This window comes from Delphinapterus leucas, chromosome 3 (assembly GCF_059928025.1).
Source record: "Delphinapterus leucas isolate spDelLeu-1000000601 "Yukka" chromosome 3, BTC_Dleu_Yukka2, whole genome shotgun sequence".
Classification (NCBI taxonomy): Eukaryota; Metazoa; Chordata; class Mammalia; order Artiodactyla; family Monodontidae; genus Delphinapterus; species Delphinapterus leucas.
This window is the reverse complement of record NC_143131.1, coordinates 131,117,301-131,141,665: the sequence shown is the minus strand read 5'-3', so window position 1 is coordinate 131,141,665 and position 24,365 is coordinate 131,117,301. Positions and strand designations below refer to the sequence as shown.

Here is a 24,365-nt window from a genome sequence, read left to right as displayed (position 1 = left end):
ATTTTTTGAATTCTATTTAATGTATTTTTTTCTACAGCAGGTTCTTATTATTTATCCATTTTATACATATTAGTGTATACATGTCAATCCCAATCTCCCAGTTCATCACACCACCACCGCCCACGTCTTTCCCCCCTTGGTGTCCATACATTTGTTGTCTACATCTGTGTCTCAATTTCTGCCCTACAAACCGGTTCATCTGTACCATTTTTCTAGGTTCCACATATATTCATTAATATACGATATTTGTTTTTCTCTTCCGGACTTACTTCACTCTGTATGACAGTCTCTAGATTCATCCACGTCCCTACAAATGACCCAATTTAGTTCCTTTTTATGGCTGAGTATTATTCCATTGTATATATATATATACCACATCTTCTTTATCCATTCGTCTGTTGATGGGCACTTAGGTTGCTTCCATGACCTGGCTATTGTAAATAGTGCTGCAATGAACATTGGGGTGCATGACTCTTTTTGAATTATGGTTTTCCTGGGTATATGCCCAGTAGCAGGATTGCTAGGTCATATGGTAATTCTATTTTTAGTTTTTTAACGAACCTCCATCCTGTTCTGCATAGTGGCTGTATCAATTTACATTCCCACCAACAGTGCAAGAGGGTTCCCTTTTCTCCACACCCTCTAGCATTTGTTGTTTGTAGATTTTCTGATGATGCCCATTCTGACTAGTGTGAGGTGATAAGTCATTGTAGTTTTGATTTGCATTTCTCTAATAATCAGTGATATTGAGCAGCTTTTCATGTGCTTCTTTGCTATCTATATGTCTTCTTTGGAGAAATGTCTATTTAGGTCTTCTGCCCATTTTTGGATTGGGTTGTTTTTTTTTTCTTAATATTGACCTACATGAGCTGTTTATATATTTGGGAGATTAATCCTTTGTCCATTGATTCATTTGCAAATATTTTCTCCCATTCTGAGGGCTGTCTTTTCGTCTTGTTTGTAGTTTTCTTTGCAAAAGCTTTTAAGTTTCATTAGGTCCCATTTGTTTATTTTTGTTTTTATTTCCATTACTCTAGGAGGTGGATCAAAACAGATCTTGCTGTGATTTATGTCAAAGAGTGTTCTTCCTATGTTTTCCTCTAAGAGTTTTATAGTGTCTGGTCTTACATTTAGGTCTCTAATCCATTTTGAGTTTATTTTTGTGTGTGGTGTTAGGGAGTGTTCTACTTTCATTGTTTTACATGTAGCTGTCCAGTTTTCCCAGCACCACTTATAGAGGAGGCTGTCTTTTCTCCATTGTATATTCTTGCCTCCTTTATCAAAGATAAGGTGGCCATATGTGTGTGTGGGTTTATCTCTGGGCTTTCTATCCTGTTCCATTGATCTATATTTCTGTTTTTGTGTCAGTACCATATAGTCTTGATTACTGTAGCTTTGTAGTATAGTCTGAAGTCAGGGAGTGTGATTCCCCCAGCTCTGATTTTTTTCCCTCAAGAGTGCTTTGGCTATTCGGGGTCTTTTGTGTCTCCATACAAATTTTAAGATTTTTTGTTCTACTTCTGTAAAAAATGCCATTGCTAATTTGATAAGGATCGCATTGAATCAGTAAATTGTTTTGGGTAGTATAAGCATTTTCACAATATTGATTCTTCTAGTCCAAGAACATGGTATACATCTCCATCTGTTTGTATCATCTTTAATTTCTTACATCAGTGTCTTATAGTTTTCTGCATACAGGTCTTTTGTCTCCCTAGGTAGGTTTATTCCTAGGTATTTTATTCTTTCTGTTGCAGTGGTAAATGGGAGTGTTTCCTTAATTTTCTTTCAGATTTTTCATCATTAGTGTATAGAAATGCAAGAGATTTCTGTGCATTAATTTTGTATCCTGCAACTTTACCAAATTGATTGATTAGCTCTAATAGTTTTCTGGTGGCATCTTTAGGATTCTCTATGTATAGTATCACGTCATCTGCAAAGAGTGACAGTTTTACTTCTTCTTTTCCAATTTATATTCCTTTTATTTCTTTTTCTTCTCTGATTGCCGTGGCTAGGACTTCCAAAGCTATGTTGAATAATAGTGGTGAGTGTGGACATTCTTGTCTTGTTCCTCATCTTAGAGGAAATGCTTTCAGTTTTCCACCATTGAGGATGACGTTTGCTGTTGTTTTGTCATATATGGCCTTTATTATGTTGAGGTAGATTCTCTCTATGCCCGCTTTCTGGAGAGCTTTTGTCATAAATGGGTGTTGAATTTTGTGAAAAGCTTTTTTTACATCTATTGAGATGATCATATGGTTTTTATTCTTCAGTTTGTTAATATAGTGTATTGCATTGATCTGTTTGCATATATTGAAGAATCCTTGCATCCCTGGGATAAATCCCACTTGATCATGGTGTATGATATTTTTAATATGTTGTTGGTTTCTGTTTACTAGTATTTTGTTGAGGATTTTTGCATCTATATTTATCAGTGATATTGGTCTGTAATTTTCTTGTTTTGTAGTATCTTTGTCTGGTTTTGGTATCAGGGTGATGGTGGCCTCATAGAATGAGTTCCTTCCTCTGCAATTTTTTGGAATAGGTTGAGAAGGATGGGTGGTAGCTCTTCTCTAAATGTTTGATAGAGTTCACCTGTGAAGCCATCTGGTCCTGGATTTTTGTTTGTTGGAAGATTTTTAATCACACTTTCAATTTCATTACTTGTGATTGGTCTGTTCATATTTTCTATTTCCTCCTGGTTCAGTCTTGGAAGATTATACCTTTCTAAGAATTTGTCCATTTCTTCCAGGTTGTCCATTTTATTGGCATAGAGTTGCTTGTAGTAGTCTCTTAGGGTGCTTTGTATTTCTGCGGTGTCTGTTGTAACTTCTCCTTTTTCATTTCTAAGTTTATTGATTTGAGTCCTCTCCCTCTCTTTCTTGATGAGTCTGGCTCATGTTTATCAATTTTGTTTATCTTCTCAAAGAACCAGCTTTTAGTTTTATTGATCTTTGCTATTGTTTTCTTTGTTTCTATTTCATTTATTTCTACTCTGATCTTTATGATTTCTTTCCTTCTGTTAACTTTGGGTTTTGTTTGTTCTTCTTTCTCTAGTTCCTTTAGGTGTAAGTTTAGATTATTTACTTGAGATTTTTCTTGTTTCTTGAGGCTTGTATTGCTGTAAACTTCCCTCTTAGAACTACTTTTGCTGCATGCTATATAGGTTTTGGATTGTCATGTTTTCATTGTCACTTGTCTCTAGGTATTTTTTGATTTCCTCTTTGATTTCTCCAGTGATCTCTTGGTTATTTAGTAATGTATTGTTCAGCCTCCATGTGTTTGTGTTTTTTACTTTTTTTTCCGTGTAATTGATTTCTAATCTCATAGCATTGTGGTCAGAAAAGATGCTTGATATGATTTAAATTTTCTTAAATTTACTGAGGCTTGATTTCTGACCCAAGATGTGATCTATCCTGGAGAATGTTCTGTGCGCACTTGAGAAGAAAGTGTAATCTGCTGTTTTAGGAATGAATGTCCTATAAATATCAATTAAATCTATTTGGTTTCTTGTATCATTTAAAGCTTGTGTATCCTTATTAATTTTCTGTTTGGATGATCTGTCCATTGGTGTAAGTGAGGTGTTAAAAGTCCCCCACTATTACTGTGTTACTGTTGATTTCCTCTTTTATAGCTGTTAGAAGTTGCCTTATGTATTGAGGTGCTCCTATGTTGGGTGCATATATATTTATAATTGTTATATCTTCTTCTTGAATTGATCCCTTGATCATTATGTAGTGTCCTTCCTTGTCTCTTGTAACATTCTTTATTTTAAAGTCTATTTTATCTGATATGAATATCGCTACTCCAGCTTTCTTTTGATTTCCATTTGCATGGAATATTTTTTTCCATCCCCTCACTTTCAGTCTGTATGTGTCCCTAGGTCTGAAGTGGGTCTCTTGTAGACAGCATATACATGGGTTTTGTTTTTGTATCCATTCAGCCAGCCTGTGTCTTTTGGTAGGAGCATTTGATCCATTCACACATTTAAGGTAATTATCCATATGTATGTTCCTATTACCATTTTCTTAATTGTTTTGGGTTTGTTTTTGTAGGTCCTTTTCTTCTCTTGTGTTTCCCACTTAGAGAAGTTCCTTTAGCATTTGTTGCAGAGCTGGTTTGATGGTGCTGAATTCTCTTAGCTTTTGCTTGTCTGTTCAGCTTTTGATTTCTCCATCGAATCTGAATGAGATCTTTGCCGGGTAGAGTAATCTTGGTTGTACGTTCTTCCCTTTCATCACTTTCAATATCTCATGCCACTCCCTTTTGGCTTGTAGAGTTTCTGCTGAGAAATCAGCTGTTAACCTTATGGGAGTTCCCTTGTATGTTATTTGTCATTTTTCCCTTGCTGCTTTCAATAATTTTTCTTTGTCTTAATTTTTGCCCATTTGATTACTATGTGTCTCGGCATGTTTCTTCTTGGATTTATCCTGTATGGGACTCTCTGCACTTCCTGGACTTGGGTGGCTATTTCCTTTCCCATGTTAGGGAAGTTTTCAACTATAATCTCTTAAAATATTTTCTTGGGTCCTTTCTCTCTCTCTTCTCCTTCTGGGACCCCTATAATGTGAGTGTTGTTGTTCTTAATGTTGTCCCAGAGGTCTCTTAGGCTGTCTTCATTCCTTTTCATTTTTTTTTCTTTATTCTGTTCCGCAGCAGTGAATTCCACCATTCTGTCTTCCTGGTCACTTATTCGTTCTTCTGCCTCAGTTATTCTGCTATTGATTCCTTCTAGTGTATTTTTCATTTGTTATTATATTGTTCACCTCTGTTTGTTTGTTCTTTAATTCTTCTAGGTCTTTGTTAAACATTTCTTGCATCTTCTGTATCTTTGCCTCCATTCTTTTTCCGAGGTCCTGGATCATCTTCACTATCATATTCTGAATGTTTTTTCTGGAAGGTTGCCTATCTCCACTTCATTTAGTTGTTCTTCTGGGGTTTTTTCTTGTTCCTTCATCTGGTACATAGCCCTCTGACTTTTCATCTTTTCTATCTTTCTGTGAATGTGGTTTTTGCTCCACAGTATGGTAGTTCTTCTTGCTTCTGCTGTCTGCCCTCTGGTGGATGAGGCTATCTAAGAGGGCTGTGCACGTTTCCTGATGGGAGGGACTGGTGGTGGGCAGAGCTCAGTAAAACTTTCATCCGCTTGTCTGCTGATGGGTGGGGCTGGGTTCCCTCCCTGTTGGTTGTTTGGCCTGAGGCAACCCAACACTGGAGCCTACCCGGGCTCTGTGGGGGGGCTAATGGCGGGTTCTGGGAGGGCTCACGCCAAGGAGTACTTCCCAGAACTTCTGCTGCCAGTGTCTTTGTCCTCACAGTGAGACACAGCCACCCCCGTTTCTGCAGGAGACCCTCCAACACTAGGAGGTAGGTCTGGTTCAGTCTCCCCTGGGGTCACTGCTCCTTCCGCTGGGTCCTGATGCACACACTACTTTGTGTCTGCCCTCCAGGAGTGGAGTCTCTGTTTCCCCCAGTTCTGTCCTGCAGTCAAATCCTGCTAGCCTTCAATGTGTGATTCTCTAGGAATTCCTCTTCCCGTTGCCAGACTCCCAGGTTGGGAAGCCTGACGTGGGGCTCAGAACCTTCACTCCAGTGGGTGGACTTCTGTGGTTACATGTTCTCTGGTTTGTGAGTCACCCACCCAGCAGTTATGGGATTTGATTTTATTGTGATGCGCCCCTCCTACCATCTCATTGTGGCTTCTCCTTTGTCTTTGGATGTAGGGTATCTTTTTTGGTGAGTTCCAGTGTCTTCCTGTCGATGATTGTTCAGCAGTTAGTTGTGATTCCAGTGCTCTCGCAGGAGGGAGTGAGAGCATGTCCTTCTACTCCGCCATCTTGAACCAATCATCATATTTTACCTATTGTTTTTTAATGTGCTATGCTCGCTTAACACATTATCCTTTGTTCTAGGTCAAGGAAAAGGCAGACGTCCTTAATCCGTTAATCACTGCAGTATTTCTAGAGGTTAGTAGTACTAATTGTTTTTTAAGTCTGTAACTTCTAGGGCATTATGTATTAATAACTCTTTAAGTTTTCATTTTTTGTTTTTTTCACTAGTTTAGTGTGTTGATGCAGATATGACCAAAATGGTGTATATTTTATCATATTTCCTGTTCATTAATTATAAACCATAAAGATGAAGGTGCCAGGTAAAGTGCAGTGGAAGAAGCAGTAGGCTGTCATTACTTAGTACTACCCCTTTGTAATTAATGGACAATTCTCATTAATGAAACATCTTCTGGAGACTAGCTAGTAAACATGATGCGCTGAGAATTACAAATAGGCTAGCACTGCTCCTTAAAGGAGTAAGGTTTATGCAGAGGAGATTAGTTACAAAACAAAACAAAAGAAAACAAAACATTTTGTCATTTTCTTGCGCAGAAATTTGCTTTATTATGTCAAAAAGCTACCTGTGTTTACATAATCCGCGTCAGTTCATTAGATTTAAGAAGGTAGGTAGTTAAAGTCCATGGATGGATTATATTGCTGCCATGTATGATGCTTTCTGGATTCCATGATTTAAGAACTCTATCTTAGGACTTCCTTGGTGGCGCAGTGGTTAAGAATCCACCTGCCAATGCAGGGGACACAGGTCTGAGCCCTGGTCCAATGCAGGGAACGTGGGTTCGAGCCGTGGTCCGGGAAGCAGAGCAACTAATAAGCCTGTGCACCACAATTACTGAGCTGCGCTCTAGAGCCCGCGAGCCACAACTACTGAGCCTGTGTGCCGCAACTACTGAAGCCTGCATGCCTAGAACCCATGTTACACAACAAGAAAAGCCACCGCAATGAGAAGCCCGCACACCGCAATGAAGAGTAGCCCCTGCTCGCCGCAACTAGAGAAAGCCCACGTGCAGCAATGAAGACCCAACGCAGCCAAAAATAAATAAATAAATTTATATTGATAAAAAGAGAAAACCACAGAAGGCAGAAAAAGTGAAAGATAAAAAAAAAAACGAACTATCTTGTAAATTAGTTGTGCAAAAATTTAGATGTTTGATGATTTGTTTAAAACATATTTATCTAAGTCTGAGGGGAGAAAATATATTTGATAATCAGTTAGGTTTTAAATATGAATTGAAAAAAATTTTTTGCCACCAGAGTGTTACTTCTTTAGTTTTAGATTCTTTTAAAATTACCGATGAAGAAATGCCTTTCATTCCTTAACTGCATAGTTTTCCTTTAATAGTCAGGGAAATTATTCTGATCACTTAAGCAATTTAAAAAAATAAGTGTATGATTTAGTAGATGGCAGAGTGGTAGAGATGAAAGAAGTTTGCAAACCAGGAGCCCAGTCCTGTCCTAGGTCTCCCCTGATTTGCACTATGACCATGGACCAGGGGTTTACCTTCTTGGCAATCTTGTTATCTTTATATACAAAATAAGAGATTTAACTAGATGTGCTGTGAGGTCTCTTTTGGCTGCAAAACTTGGTATCAAACGTCACACTGAAGTTTAAAAAGGGGTTCTTGCCATTGATAAATCAAAACAAGGTAAGCTCACTTGATATGGTTACCCTTTTGTTATTCTGAGTTGGTTGTTCTTGCTTACAGATTTGAAACACTCTTGTCCTTGAAATTATACATTTTTATTTTAAGGTAATGAACTCTTATGCTTCTGGAAAGTCAGAACTTGTCAGATATAAATGAAGTCTGGCAAACTCTGAGCATAATGATTCCAAGTTTTTCATATGTCTCTTGTAGTAGACAGAAACATATCTGTACTTTATCATCTTTAAAAGCAGTATTCCTTCTTTATCTTTGTGAGCACCTGTTGCATGTTCACTGATTACGTTGAGTCCATGGAAGAAGAACAATCACAATGGACTAGAAATCCTATTGATGTAGGATTCATAGCCTTCTGAAATCCTCTTTGAGTAATTGACTAAAATGCTGTGACAGGATCTACCCATTCAATCAAGGAATAAATAAGCTTTGAATGCCATATTTGAGCAAGATGCCAAAGAATGGCTATCATTCTAATGGGCAAGTTGGACAAAAATGGTGACATTCTTTTTTGGTGCTGTCATATCATTTTAAGAGCTAGATCAAAAAAACAAGCAAACAAACAAACAAAAAAAAGAGCTAGATCATTCTTTCCCCTATAAGTTTAGTGAAATGGTTAAGTATGTATTCTGCTACAGATATAGTTAGATTGTAAAAATTAATTTGTTTTTTTGTTGTCTTATATTTTCTCTTTTAAGTGACTGCAGTATTTTCTTTTTCTTATTTTTCAATCCTTATCCTTATAGGCATCAAACAGTGCTTCCTACATTCAGGATGCCTTTCAGCTACTTTTACCTGTGCTGGAGATCTCTCTTATTGAGAACAAGACTGAATTACCAGAGGCATGAGCTACAGGTCCAGAGGCCTTTGTCAGGACACTGAAGAACAGAGAAGATTCTACATGAGACTTGTGATGGCCAAGAAATGCCACTCTTTTCTGGGTACCCCTGGAGAAGTGAGGGAGAAAGGTTATTTTAATATATAAAAATCCAGGCAGGAGAGCATGTTTAAGGAAGTTTGTGGCCTTCAGTGCTTGGTTGAAGTTTTCAGGTCCTCACACTGCTCTTCCCAGTTGTTATAATTAATAAATTATTTGAAAAGAAGTTTTATAGAAAGTTAAAAAATAATAGCTCATAAGGTTAAGGGGACACTCAGGCAAAAATATTGGTCTTTCTTTGACAAGATGCAAAACACTAAAAATTTTGCAGTGGCTGTAATTTTGCAGTCCATGGATGTAATTGGTTGTTAAGCAAGAGGAAAAGGAATTCAGTATTCTGGAATTCATGTGCTTGATCTATTAATGCCATTTTCTTTCTCCTCTCTATAATAAAATCTGTGACTTTAAGGAAACTGAGTATATATAAACTCTGTAATGATTACCCTTTGTTACATGAATTCTTGGAATTGGTTAGAAAGTTTCATCTCCTCTTTAATTCTCAGTAGATATTTGGCATTGAAGAGAAGCTTATAGAATATACTTAGAGCCACATGAATGAACTATAGCAAGGTGCCCTTTGGCTTCAAATTGCTTTCCCACCGCAAGATGACAAGCTTCAAGTTGTAGTTGACCCCCCTTTACGGGATTCATGACCAATAAATGCAATTTAGAGAAACAGTTTCATGTTTGCAGATATTCTGAGTCTCCAGGATGTTTTTCATGCATACCCGATATGCAGGATAAATTCTGTAATTGCCAACTCCAAAGGAGTGTTGAAGCTCTTTCAATGATGGGGATTTTGTTGTTTGAATATTGTTGAAGTGGACTGTAGAGTCCCATAGAAACGATGTTTATGTATAACAGGATTAAGACAGTTTATTTTTCCTCATTCTTTTTTGTTTCTTTTAATGTATTCTTTAGCATGTTTATAAATATAACTTTTATCTTTCATATCTTAAGCCTTCTTTTGCTTTGTTCAACAATCTAAAAGACTTATAGGTTATCTTCTTCCTGAAAGCTATTTTGGTATCCACTCTTTTAAAAAAAAATTCTCCAACTTTGTGGTTTTTAATGATTCAGGTAACTTTTGTGAGCTCTGCCCCTTATCTTTTAAAACCTTTAAATAAAATATAATAATCGTGTCAGTTGATCCTTTTATTTACTTTTGCAAATGTGAGCCCTGATATCTTCTCAGACCACAGAAATAGCAAAGCGAACCTATAACAGGTTGATATCAAGACTATTTCTATGTGATCACCTTATTTGGGGTAGGGGGCAGTTTGTTAGCAAGGAGGAAAATAGGTAGATTTGGACTAAAAAGATACACCAACATCACTAAAATGTTACTCTGCTTATATTCTGTTCTAACATGATGAGAAAAGGTTTTGAATATTTCTTTTTATAGAAACATTTAACCCTTCCCAAAGTGAGTAATTCTGTAATTTCAGAAAAACAGTTGTGTTGTGGTAAGTAAAGCTGGTGTCCCCAGCCCTAATTTGTGCCTCAGACCCAGTTTCTGTGTCTGAACCTGGATCCCTGAGGGTGGTATTTCTTGAGTAAGGTTTAGAAACTGGCCACACTACCTACTACCTGTTCAGATTCTCATATAAGGGCAGTTTGCAGTTTTTACTCTTTGATCTGGAAACACATCTAAGGTTTTTCTTTTAAGAAGAGGGGTATAGATGTGGGGGATAGAACAGTGACTTTTTCTGCCTTTCCAGATTGCAGCCCTCAGTTTCACCTGTTTTAGATTAGATCTTACAAAAGGCCATTGTGAGTCACTGCCTCTTCTTTCTCTTTCATCCCTCTCATCAGGTTTGCCCACCCACTCACATGTGTTTTAGTGGATTTAGGAGACCACCAATGAAATGATGAAAGGACCAATGAATTCTGAGTAACAGTTACCTACCTTTCACCTAGAATATGATGAAAAAGAATGAAAGTTCTTTGATTCAGTAGAGTAAGGGAAGTAAGAGCATAAACATTCATTGATAGGTGGAATAGGTAGATTCAGGGGACTCATTGGAACCTGTTGGATTATGGTGATGGTTTTTGGATGATGCATGCTTCATTATTCCATTTGGGGTGAGTACATGATGTAGTTTCTTGATGATACCTACTCTTCTGGTGCTACTTCCTTTAAATTTTTTGGTACCTAAAATTTACTGCTGTGTCATAGTATGTGCTACCTCCCCTTCCCAATTCACTTAACACCTTGATAGGTTAAATGTTCAGTTTTTACTGGATTAAATGTTTCTCTTCCTACTGTTGGGACCTTTAAAGGCTGTGATTAAAAGAGACTTTATTAATTTGATCTAAAAGAAATAGAAATTTCCATGAACTAATTCTTGTTCCTTTTTCCTTTATACAGTACCTTGGAAACATGTTAAGGACAAGCTATTTTTTCCTTACTTGATTTTGATAGGTGGTTTTTTTTTGTTTTATTTTTTAAGGTTAGACGCCTAGATTGACAGGTCTCTGAAATGTGAATTTGTAATTCATATCGGCGGCATTACCACAAATCTGAAATCAGGGCTGATGTGCAAATGTAAATTTTCCAGTCCTACAATCAGGAAACAAGATTTTGCGGGTTCCTCTGCTTGAATGAGGACCCTCTTTTTTGAATTTGTTTTTATACAAAGACTTATTTCAGGGAGAGATGTTTTATAAGTAGTTGCTATTGATGCCATCAGTTGAGAAACAGACATTTTTCTACACTTTTAGATGTTTTCCGAATTTAAAGGCGAGTATACTCTTCAGGATGGAAAAACCCAGATAAAATTGTACCCACAGTGGGCTCTCAGTAAGCATGATATTTCTTCATAAATGTCAAAGGTTGAAATCGCTTATTATGTCTTTGCAATGTGAAGCTCATTTTCATAAATGATTTAGAATGAAGCATTTGAGAAATGAGGAAGTTCTAAAAATAACAAACCTCTTAATTAATGTGTCATCGAGTTCTCTGGCTAATACATGAGGAGAATTTGGAAAACTCGCCCATTAGTGTCACTTTTCAACCACAACCTGTTCCTCACGTACCAACCAGTCACTCGTTCCTCCCTGTTTTACTTGTGACCCTTGTTATTACATCCTTTCTTGTCATTACATCATCTGCCCAAATCCCAAAGTCCCTTCATGTCTATCACTTCCCCAATCAACTCTTCAGGGAAATTGTTTTATAAATCAGAATATTGTCTGAACTAGCATGTCCTTTAGGCTAAAGGTAAAGGAAGGCTGCAGTGACTGATCACCCTCACACATGAATGTTGAATTTTCTAGACGTCTAAGTTTCTGACTGGCTTACTCTTGTAAGGGGCAGATACAGAGACTACAAATAGAATTGAATCATCATCTGTGTCTTCTTGTCAGCCCCACATTTTTTTCCTTCTGTGCGCACGGGCCATTGCTACGCTCTTAAGCTAGTTCTAAAGAAGAAGTCATTTTCCCCATCACAACTGTACATGCACCAGTATGCTTAATATTTTAAAACATGTTTTTAAAGTTGGAATGGGAGTATTTTTCCACAGTGTCTACCAGCCAGTCTCAGTTGGGTAACTGGTGCACTGACTCGGCAATTTCAGCCAAACCTGTTTAAGCCTGAATTGTCTACATAGTAATTGTAGCTGTTTATGTCAGAACTGAAGGCCTTCTCTTAAGTGTTTAGTACAACCTGATCTTCCTTTACTTCTTCCAGGCATATCATTGAGAGTAATGAGAACTGCATGTTTAGCATGTATGTCGAAGCAAAAGTTTCAAAGTAAGAATTGAATATTCTTAGGCATTTAGTGCATTCAGTAAATCAGCAAATATTAAGTACCTTTTTTCTGTATTTGTCTTGCTCACTATTGAGTTCCCAGCTTTTGGCACTGGGTCTGGCACGTGGCAGGAAATATTTGTTGTCTGGCTGAAAGAAAGAAGGAAGAAAAAGGAGGGGAGTGGGAGGGAAAAAGAAAAGTAAAAGAGGAAAGTTTGCTTAGTGCTTTGCTGCTAGTAGAGGATATGGAGCTGGAAGGGATTTCGAGCATGTAAGGTGAAAACCCCTCATTTCACAGCTGGGGACATTGAGGCCTCATAGGAAAAAGTGACCCCCAAAGTCACATGGCTGGCTGATAGCAAGCTCAGGGTAGACCTGAATCTGGGTCTTTGAATCCCGGCCTAGTCTCTCCATTGCACCAGAGCCTCCCTGGGGTTGTGCACACATTTACTGAGATGTTATGCCAGACACTGGGTTAAGGGCTGGGGGAACAGACTGCAGAATGTGTGGCCTCTGTCCTGTAGGAGCTCACGTGGGTGCCACTGTCTGAGCAATCTCTGCATGGTAGCTGTGAAGCCCTCCGAGAAAGGGAGTGAGGCAGCTGCTCTCCTGTAATGGATTGTGGCTGAGCTGGATGGACTCGTCCCAAATCTGATTGTGATTGTTGGGCAGGTCACATTGCAAATGTTTGCAGATGCATCCTCAAAACCCTCAAATTGCTACTTCTGTTTTGGTGCTTTGTGTCTTGAGAGGCCAATTTCTGCTGTGTATAGAACTATAGAATGATCTGTTGTTCATCAGCTACCAATAGTTACAAGAGGACACTAACACATGTGGAGCCCACTGACTACCAGGCACCACGGAAGACACATAACTTTGTAAATCCTCGTAACTGCTCTGTCAGGCAGGGCACTGCCTCCCCCAGTTCATGGGCCTGCAGGATGGTGTAGAAGTGAGAAGCAAAGACAGATTCAAAATTGAATCTGACTTCCCTCATTTTCCAGACCTGTGATCATGAGCAAGTGTCTTAATCCCTTAAGTTGTAGTTTGGTAATCTGTAAAATTGATCTCATAATAGCACTCGTATATTATAAAGTCATTGATAGGATTAAGTAAAATAATCTGTGTAAAGTGCTTAGAATAGTGCCTGCCACATAGCAGTGGGAACTAATGCTTAGTAAATACTATGTGCCAGGTGCTGTTCTGAACATTTTGTGTGTATTCACTTAATCCTCATGAGATAGGAACTATTAGTATGCCTATCTACAGATGGAAAAACTGAGGCACAGGAAGGTCACAAATAATTTGCCCGAGGTCACATACCCAACAAGTGGTAGAGTCAGGATTCAAACCCAGGCAGCTTGGTACCAGACTTACTGTTTTTAACCATTACATTACACGGCCACCACAGGTGGTTGATAAAGAAACCTTAACTATCAGCTGTTTTATTATGATTATGAAACAGATTCAGAGTTAAGTAACTCGCATGAGACTTCACTGTAAAAGGCAGAGCCCCTGCAGTGTGAGCTCACGTTGTCTGGCTCCCAAACTCACGTTTGTTCTATTTTATTTCTTTTAGGAGAAAGGCTTGAAGGCACCTGTCTAGTGATAAGTGTCTGTAGGGGAGCATCTGGGCAGATTATCCAAAGCTACTGGGAGTTGGCATAGAAAGGATGGTGTAGTGACAAGTCATGTTTGCAGCAGGAGGAACAAAGATCTTGGTGAATCTGCATCAATTAGGGATCAAAGAGGAAAGAGGAGTATATGAATGTTCACAGCAGCTTTATTTGTAACATCCCCAAACTGGAAACTACGAAGATGTCCTTCAGTGGGTGAATGCACCCACACCATGGGTTACTACTCCGCAATTAAAAGGAACAAACTGTTGATACATGTAAGAACTTGGATGAATCCAAAGGAATTATGCTGAGTGAAAAAATCCAATCCCCCAAAACTGCATAAGGTATATAATTCCATTTATATAACATGGAAGTGACAAAATTACAGAAATGGAGAACAGATGAATAGTTGCCAGGGGTTAGGAATGGGGATGGGGAGGAGGTAGCTAGGTAGGTGTGGGGTTTTTTTTAAGCTTTTATTATTATTATTTTAAAATTATTTTTGGCTGCATTGGGTCTTCTTTGCTGCATGCGGGCTTTCTCTCGTTGTGGCGAGCTGGGGCTACTCTTCATTGCAGTGTGCAGGCTTCTCATTGCAGTGGCTTCTCTTGTTGCGGAGCACAGACTCTAGGCATGCGGGTTGTGGCACATGGACTCAGTAGTTGTGGCACATGGGCTCAGTAGTTGCAGCGTGCAGGCTCTAGGGTGCATGGGCTTTCAGTAGTTGTGGTGCGTGGGCTCAGCAGTTGTGGCTCGAGGGCTCTAGGGCACAGGTTCAGTAGTGTGGCACATGGGCTTAGTTGCTCCGCTGCATGTGGGATCTTCCCGGAACCGGGATCCAATCCATGTCCCCTGCATTGGCAGGCGTATTCTTAACCACTGCACCACCAGGGAAGTCTGGTAGGTGTGGTTTTAAAAGAACAACACATCATCCTTGTGGTGATGGAGTAACTTGGCTGCGCTGGTGGCCACAAAGACCTACTCATGTGATAAAGTGTATAGAACTAAATGCACACATACACACACACACACACACACACACACACAATGAGTACAAGGAAAACTGAGGACTCTGAATGACAGGTGGATTGTATCAATGTCAATATCCTTGTGAAATTTTATTTTAGTTTTGTAAGATGTTACCATTGGGGGAAATGGGTAAAGGGAACACGGAATCTCTGTTTCTTATAATTGCATGTGAATCTATAATTATCTCAATACCTATTTAAGTTTAAAAAAAAGCAAGGAGGAGGGCTTTGGGCCAAGGGAGCCAAAGAGTCAAGAAATGTTGCCCACTTCCTGGGTTTAACAAAGGCCTAAGGGGCCTCTCTTTCAGGTGACCGTCCCTATCACAGGTGTTCGGAAGCAGGAATGGTGGCAAGTGCAGCTCCGTCTGGCTCCTCTTCATAAACAGGTACTTGGGGAGCAGGTTCCAAAGTGGAAGGGGTTTGAGAAATTTTCTTGGGTGATTCTAATCCATTGTTGTTCACTGAAATCCACCAACTCAATGGAAAAGATGTTTATGGAATTCTTTTTCCAGCATCATTAAAGCCAAATTCTGCATCAAACAGGTGAAAGAAGCATTATAAATTAAATAAAAGCCATTTATAAATAAAGGTTTTGACAGGACCTACCCAGGACAACTGGGTTCTAATGCTGGTTTAGTCTCTAACTCACAGGATTTATACGGAGACACTTTCAATGCATTAATCTTGCTAATGATAATAGCTACTGTTAACTGAGTGGTTACTATGTGCCAGGCCAGTGTGCCAAAGGTTTTAAGTACATCATCCCATTTATTTTCACAACAGCCTAACAAAGCTGGAACTGTTCTGATGGCCTGCAGAGGTTAAGACATTAGCCTGAGGTCACACGGTGTGTGGTGGGAGAGCAGACTCACCACCACCCTCGGCCTGCCTTCATAGCCACTGCACTGACTGCTGCTTGGTTCTCGGCTGTGGAAAGAGGAGATTGGACCATTGGGTCTGGATTCTCCATGCCTCCAGTGGATGCTGAGCCAATTAGCTAATTCTGACCTGAACTTATCAGGGGGCAGTAAAGACATAATTTAAGAAGTGCCAATCTTGCCTTACAGGGAAGAAGATAAGCCTGGGCAGGTTGAGGGACAGAGAGGGTAACAGGATTTTTCATCCTTCAAAGGGATGAGACTTACTTAGGACTTCCTGTTATATCCCAATTGAATGTGAAAAATAAGCCCTTTCTCTCCAATAGACTTAGGGTCTCTAAAGAGTCCTGATGGTTGAATGCATATTATAGCCTGTCTCCTTTGATTACCTAAAAGACAGGCAATGGGAAGATAAAATATCTGTGTGCTGGCTCATTCAAGTTCACATTACGCCCTCCCAGAAAAGCAACTGCTGCTGTTAATACACTGTAGGAAGGGAATCAGGACAGGATGGCTGTCGGCCAAGGTGAAAGAGAGATACCAAGATCCAATGGGAGAGAAGAGACAATACACAATAGCGCAAACAAGCTGAGGGGTTTTCTTCTGCATCTTGAAGTTCCTTGGGGTTTAAGGAGACCACCTTTGGGTGGTTTTTGGTTCTTCTATATCTTCAGGGTTGGCATGGCTTAAAAAGGGGGCTGCTCAAATGAAATTGGGGTGAGAGAACACTGCTACCTAGAGTGGGCGGACCCATCAGCTGTCAGCGGCCATTTAAAATCCACTTCGGCTTGCAATCCTTACCCCGCTCACTTCCCCTGCGGAGGCAGAACAGCAAGATGTTTAAGAGCCAGGGTGAGCTCTGGAACCAGACAGCCAGAAAATGTGCTCCCTGTGGGTTTTTTCTCGGGCCCACTCAGCTTCCCCAGGAGAGAGAAGAATCTCATACAGCCAGATGAGATCAGGCCAGACTATCTCAGCTGATGAAGATTATTTTGAGGTGTGAAGGCTTTCCTAATCCTCTCACAACCCCCAGGTGGGCTCTGCCTTCTCCGTCCACGTGAAGACGTTGCCCCTGGTGTGAATCGTGACAGCCTTGATTGTGGTTGGAGGGCATCAGGGGCTACTGCTCTGGAGGGGCTCCCCACCAGTGCAGTCACCTGACTGCCTGCAGCGCAGTGGTTAGACTACAGGCTCTGGGCTCAAATTGACCTGGATTCAAATTCTGTCTAAGCTACTTCCAGCTATGTTTCCTTAGGCATCATAAACTAACCACAACTTCCTTGCCTGTGAAATGAAATAAAATGAGCACATTCCTTATGTTTAGATTTGCCCAGGGTAACTTAATTTGTGGGCTCCAGTGCAAAATGAAAATGCAGGGTTCCTTGTTCAAAAAGCAAGAATGAGCTTTTCACCTTCTTCCGTGGTTCCTCTGTCCACCTGCCATGGAGTTTTTTATTTGCTATTGAATGTTGTGCTCTCTCAGGCACCAGGATACTTGGCGGGCTAGCGCAGACCCTCACAGGAGCCTGGGGCCCAACCCTGACAAAAAGCGAGCTGGGCCATGCGTTGGCCGAGGCTCCAAGCCCCCAGCACATGTTCCACTGTCTATCTAACTTTGCTAACAAGAGCTAAATTCAAATATAAAATTATTAAGCATTTCACGATGGTAACCCCAGAGCATTAAACCCCCAAGCATCGGCCCTTGTGAGTGTAGGCCTTGTGTGATTGTACTGGTTACACACCCGTGAAGCTGGCCCTGTATGTGCTTTAGCCTGGTCTCTGGTCTTTAGTAAGGCCTCAGTAAGTGGTCAGGAGAGAGAGCCCAGCTTTGTCCACAGCTTACCTTAGGAATCCCTGAACTTAAGCCCTCACTTGAGCTTTGCATTTCCTGGTTCATGGGAGAGTCAGGGAAGGTGTTATTACCACCTTTGTACAAATGGGGAAACTGAGGCCCAGAGAAAGGATAGGACTTGGCCATGTTCACCATGCAGGTGGTAACAGAATCAGAAGTGAATGGTGATCTCCAAATTGTCAGTCAATGTTGAGCCTCTCACTTTCAGCTCCCCCTCTGGCCTCTTACCTGGGATTGTGAGTGGCAACAGCTCATACAGCTTCCATCAGGAGCACGACCCTTGCCCCAGCTCCTACTAGCTTTCTGCACAAACCCTAGCTCAGTGCCAGCCCACTCCAGAAAGATTTCCCTGCCAAGGACCTAACCATGGTATGTTTTTTTTTTCCTATGCACATTCACCCCAAATTTAGTTATATGTAGTTTTATTTCCTGTGCTTTTTATATTACCAAACGAGCATATTTGTGGCTTATTAAATATTTTTAACCTTATGTATAATAGCTTCATAATATTCTATTTTAGGGAAACTCCATAATTTATTTGACAAATCCTCTATTGTTAGACACTCAGATTGTTTCAAATTATTTTTCAATTACTGAGGGGATGTACAAGTTCTAAACTGGGGACAATCACAGTACTGGTTCGTGGTTCATTGTGCTGATTAAATAAATTAATATAGGAATAGCATTTAGGAAATGAAACAAATAAGTATTGTATATGTGTTAGCTAAGGTTATTCTGTTAGGTCTATTATTTTTATAATACTGTAGTTGCTACCATTTTATACATATCTTTAAACACATAAGTGGCTATTTCCTGGGTCAGAGGGGAGAGAATTGTGAAGGCTGGCATAAAATATGTCCACAATTTATGGAGGGTGTGCCTTGCCACTGACAAGGGAGATCAAGGGGGGCAAGAGGTGGGGTGGGATTGAGCCCCAGGCTTTGGCTGGAAACATCTGTCATGATCTGACTGTGATGCCTTAGGATGTTTGGACGAGTTTGTTCACCTCAGGGCTGAAAAGAGGAAGCGTAGAAAGTGTGAAGACTTTTGAGAGGCTCCAGGAAGTATCTGTTAGCCCTGCCCAGAGACCAGTTTGCCCTCCAGCTCCAGATTGGTAAGTGGATATTTCCTCTGTTCTCTTGGCTCCCGCTATGACTAGTGAATTTGGGCCTTGGATACAAAGGCGTTGAGATAAAATTGGGTAGGACCATTGAGTCTTAGATAGCCAAAGATCTGCAATATTAGACTGTCACTTCAGGTCAGCACTGGGTAGAGGAGCAGGGAATTAACAGCTGTCTTTGTGGTTGGCCTGCCCCCATGCACCTCCTCTGCCTGCTGTCTTCCATCATGGAGCTGTGACTTTGTAACTTAAAGATAATTTGTCTTTAGGATGTCCCTTATACAACACAAATAACCAGGGGAGTTATGTATTTCATAGAAGGATAGAATCATAGAATTTCAGAGGTGAAAGGGAGCAAATTCCATCTGGTATTCTTCTAGAGCAGGAATTCTCAAACATTCAGTTGTCAGAATCCTACCTCAGAATTACCTGGGAGCTTGTTAAAAAGGTAGATTCCTGGGCCCACACTCAAGAGTCGGATTCAGTGGGTGTTGAGTGGGTCCCAGGAATTTTCCCCTTTAAGAATAACCCCAGATAATTCATGCTGATACAGGTGGGCTACACTCTGAGGAACTCTATTCTATAATATCCCTAGCAGGTTGGTTGCCTCTAGTGTTGGGGAGCTCACCACCTCAGAAGACAGGCTATTCCATTTTAGAACAGTTCTGACCATAGAAAGTTCTGTCTTATGTGGAGCTGGAATCTGCCTCTGTGTAAATTCCACACACTGGTCCTAATTCTATCCATTAGGGCCATGCAGAGAAACTCCAATTCCTCCAGCCTTCTATGGGCAGGGGGACTTGAGAAATATGCACCCATAAGAGTTTGTGAGTCAAAGGTGCATTGTAAGGGAGCCCCTAGGTCTCTAAGCTGGCTGGGCTTTGAGAAACTCATTTCCCCTTCTCACTGGGGTGGATGTCTCCTCCCAAACCCAGGTGGAGGTGTCCCCAAATCAGAGGGCAGACTCCCTGGGGAGGAGGAAAGGTGACCTTGGGCAGCTCAAGGGGCTGCGAAAATCAGTTCCTGTGATCTCAGGGGATGGTGGAGGTGGGGCGCATGCCTGGCCAGGTGTGCTCGAGGGGAGTTCCACGACTTGGGTTCCAGCCCAGCTCTGCCTCTAAGCCCCCAACAGATTCTCAGCAAGTCCCTGCCCCCTTGGGCCTCAGTTTTCACATCTACACAACCATCCTTTCCAGTCCTCTGCAGTCTGAAATCCCATCTTTAAAGCCTGGCGCTCTCTGATCTGGCCTTGTCTTTGCTACTCTGGCAGGTTGTCTGGTGAGGGTGGCAGGAGGGGAGGTGTCAGTGTTCTCAGGAGAGAATCTCGAGACCAAGTCTGAGAAGGGGCACAGTCGCCGTGGCTCTCGTGGGTGCAGGGTGGGGATGAGTCATGAAAAACGGAGGGGTGGACCTTAGTGGCCATTGTCTCTGGAGGCTGTGCTCCCAGGGCTGGAGGCCCCCTCCCTGTGGGGCTCTGTCTGAGGAGGGGAGCCCTCCAGCTGGAGGCTGGCTCGGGGAGACAGAGAATAGGAAAACAAGGAGGGTCAAAGGGTCCTTATTCTACACCCCACCCTACCTCTCCGCCTGACCCACCTCCTTCTTTTGTTGGGAGATAATCTGAGGTTTTAGGCAAAGAGAACTCTGTGGGAGCACTGACTCTCCGTGGGTTCTTGGGACGTTCCTCTCACCTCCCTGGGCCTCTGTTTCCTCATCTGTCCAATGGGCTAGCAGTGCTGACCTCATAGGGCTGCCCATCATAGAAGACAACATCCATAAACCCCCCCTGTAAACTGGTACATGCCAGGAAGATGCCAGCTGCTGTCAGTCTATTTGTTCTCAGCTTGGTGTGCACAAAAGCAAGAAATCTCACTTAAGATGGATTTTGTCCTGCTCACCTGGGATTTTTTTCTCTGTATCCTGGGCATGACCTTCCGGGGACCTGGTGGGAGAAGGGGCCATCTTAACAGGAAAACTCTCCCCAGAGTTGCCGAGGTCTGACTAGGATTTAGAGAAAAACAATGGCTACCAAGAAATCTGGAGCCCCAGACCAACAACTCTGGGGTGAGAGGCCATGGCAGCCATGAGCAGAAACGGCCGCTGGGGAACATGCATGTGTAGGTTGTTAAAGTGTGAATGGCTGAGCTCGGGCGTGCTACGTGCACACATATCATCCGTGGACACTCACTTGTCATTACATACACCAGGTGCCTAGTATCCCTTCCCACAGCCCACACAGACCCAAAGGCTGACCCCAAAGTGTCCCCCAAAGGCAGAGGCTGCAGGTCATTCCTGGGGAGGCACTTGACTAGGGCCACCAGTCAACGCTGATGGGGGGAGCTGGGCTGTTTCTCTCAACTGTCATGTTCTACTTGGTCGGGGAAGAACCCCTGGACCGGGAGGGAGAAATCCGAGATTCTAGTTCACCCATGGCACCAATTTCCTTACATGTTTTTAGAGATGCCACTTACCTTCTCTGGATCTCAGTTAACTTCTCTGTGAAATGGGTCCACAATCCCTTCTGAAAATGGCAGTAGGGCTCAAATGGAATATTCAATATGGAAGTGCTTTGAGAAAGCTGAAAAACCTGCACACATGCAAGGAGGAGGGGAAGGGGAGAGATGGGCAAGGGAGGAACAGACCCTGATGATTTTAGGTCACACCGTCAAGCCAGCCTCTCACCTGAGCATGTTTTCTCTTCACCACCCTCTCCAGGGTTTGGCAGAGATGATGACAAAGAGAAGGAGCAGGGCTTCCCTGGTGGCGCAGCAGTTGAGAGTCCGCCTGCCGATGCAGGGGACACGGGTTCGTGTCCCGGTCCGGGAAGATCCCACATGCTGCGGAACGGCTGGGCCCGTGAGCCATGGCCGCTGAGCCTGCGTGTCCGGAGCCTGTGCTCCGCAACGGGAGAGGCCACAACAGTGAGAGGACCGCGCACCGCAAAAAAAGAGAGAAGGAGCTGCAGAAAGAGAAGGGGAAGCTGAAGCGTACACCCTGTGAGGAGCAGCAGAAGAAGGCTGAGCAGGTGGCGAGGCTCCTGTGCCCTCTCTGTGTCAGAACAGTTAGGAAATGAGACTTGCCAGGGTCACAGCTCATGTGGAGACTCTCTGGGGTGACTGTGCTGTCCCGGTTTGAGCTGCTCCTGGCAGGCAGATATCCTGGGATGAGGGAGGCTGGTTCTGCTCAGGCATAGAGGACCCAGGAAGGAAGCTGTTGGCCAACTGGAAAGTGACTTCAGCACTTGGTGAATGGACCAATCAATGTCACATGGCTATAAACATGGATTCAAAGACCTCATACAAATTACTGAGTAGGGCTGAGAGGCTGGGGAAAAGGGGCTGTGGGCTTCATAGGGCATGCTTAGAGGATGCTGGCGCTGTGCCTAGACTGAGGAACTCTGCTCCTGATTCCTCTCCAGCCTCACCTTGGCTGGTCAGGGGAATGGTCCCAGCTGCATCTAAGGGTCATTTGTCTAAGTCCCGTGTCCAAGGAACAGCGTTCCCAAATAACATTCTCCTTCTCCTCTGGTAATTTACCTTCCGAACAAACTTCTCTTTGAAGCCTGTGTAGAAGCAGATTAATGGATGCAGCTGCCTTCTGCCTTGGGCAGCTCCTGGAAAAGTTTTAAAGTAGGAACAGTTTGATGCTGCCCCATCATTTTTCTCTGGTTGCTTCTTCCTCCTCTTTCCTCCCTGTGAAGCCTCTCAGTGCTGGGGTGGTAGTGGTGGTAGGGGTGGGAGTGGAGGTTCTCCTTCCTTACACCTTTACCATACTCTCTGGAAAGAATCTGATAGCAGCCATTCATAGTTTAAGGTCAGAGACTTTGAGAAGCTAGTGTCAGAATTTGGACTAAAATCTGTATCTCTCTGTTGTGTGTACCCTCCCCTGGTCTTTACTGTCCCAGGATGTCTTTTTTCCCCCTACTATGCCACGGGCATAGTGCTTAGAGCTGTTCTCAATTATTTAATGTCACCCTCCAAACAACGCAGTAGGTCTGTAGTATCATTCTAAATTACAGATGAGAAAACAGGGTTAAGGAGCTCAAGAGACTTGCCCAAAGTTAATACAGCTGTGGGATGGGTGGGTGTCGGGAGGAGAGCTTCACATATGACTGTGTTTGACCATATTGCCTATCCACACATGAAACGTGAAAGCCCGACCCCATCCACTTAAAGGTTCACTGTCTCTCCCTCAGGATCTCCCCAGTCCCATCAACCTAACACGAATGAGCTACAATTAGGTCAGGGCATCTTGGAATGAACTTGGCTGGACCAGAATCCTGTGGCATAAGTAGAGAGGAGGGTAGGGTAGAAGGATCCTTGCTGGCCCCAGGGGCAGGAGAGAGGGGCTTTGTTTCCAGCCCTGCCACTGAGCAGGTGGGGTACCTTGAGTACATCTCTTACTGTGTTCATGGTTTAGTTTCTGCAACTGTAGCTCTAGAAATAAAAACTCACCAGGAAGTAAAACTTAGGTTTCCAGGATATTTGGCTCCATCTTCTGGACAGTACCAATCACTGCAACTTTTGCAGTGTGGTCATCCACTGTGGACATCAGGTAATGCTGAGTCTTCTAGGAAACTTCTGGTCACTGTGGGGATTAGGGGTGCCTGGGGCAGAACCAGAGCTGACCTGAAAGTCCAGGGAATTTCTGTGGCCTCTGGGTCACACTGGCCCTCTGCTGCTAGGGGCTGGGCAGAAATTCAGGGAGGGAGAAGCCCCAGTGCCAGAGTAGGAGGGACACTGGAGGCCATGGAGTCTAGCCCCACCAAAGGACAGGCAGGGACACTGAGGCCTGGGGAGAAGTAGGGCCTCACTCCAGGCTACACACATAGGTCTCCTGATACCCAAATCCACTAGCCTGCTGTCTGCCTAGCTGCCTAGCAGCCCCCTTCTCCAAGGATTCCATCCCAGCTGGTCACTTCTTCTCATCCTCCTGAGACAGGACCATCTGCTTAATAAGCACGCTGCTCCATCCACTTGCTCCCATGACAGCCCACCCTCTCCTGGTCCCAGCTCCAGCCCTGACTGGGTGGGGCGTCCTTCCACCTCTCCAAGCCAGGGCTTTCCTGGAGGAGTTGGGGGCATGGAAGGAAGAGGGAGGCAGAGACCTGCTTCTCCTCCAGCTCTGCCTCTCCTCCACTTCCAGCCCAGCCTCTCAACCTCAGTTTCCCCATCTGACACACAACCAACCACTACACCAGATTCCTGAGAAGATTAAGTGGATAGTTGGTGTGAAGGTGCTTTGTGAATTCTTGAGCCCTCTAAGAAAGTATTAAATTTCCAGATCTATGAGTCCTCCCTAAGCCACACAGGACCCCAGGTGCTAATTGGAACCCAATTAGCCCACAGGCTATGGGACCCTCCTCAGAGGAGGGAGATGAACCGTTCTTCTAATCTCATGGCTTCAGGATCTGGGGCTTCCTTGCAGAGTCTAGGGTTGAACTCCCCCCTCCCACCCAGATTCTGCTTATTTCTGGAAGATGAGTGAGTCCCAGTCTAAGAGAGTTTCTTAGAGGCACTCCCACTGACCCAGAAGCTAGCCTTTGAAAGCCCAGGAGCTGTAACGGGAGAGGCAGAGGAGGATCAGTTTGCCCGGTGTCTTCCCTTCCCTTGTCTGGACATAAGGTCCATGGCCTCTAGTTTAGATGAGTGAGGGCCAGAGAAGCAGCTGAGGAAG

At 42.7% G+C, this 24,365-nt stretch overlaps 1 protein-coding gene across 1 annotated transcript in view; it reads left to right on the top strand.

Annotated features, from left to right (window-relative positions):
* The window catches only part of FAM114A2 (family with sequence similarity 114 member A2), a 38,012-nt gene extending 28,429 nt beyond the window's left edge, over positions 1-9,583 (top strand). Inside the window, 3 exon segments of the mRNA XM_089909596.1 lie at positions 5,910-5,963; positions 8,251-8,337; positions 8,339-9,583. Of these exon segments, the coding sequence (XP_089765722.1) occupies positions 5,910-5,963; positions 8,251-8,337; positions 8,339-8,386 (189 nt within the window). The 3' untranslated portion in view covers positions 8,387-9,583.
* Positions 9,584-24,365: the final 14,782 nt, after the last annotated feature.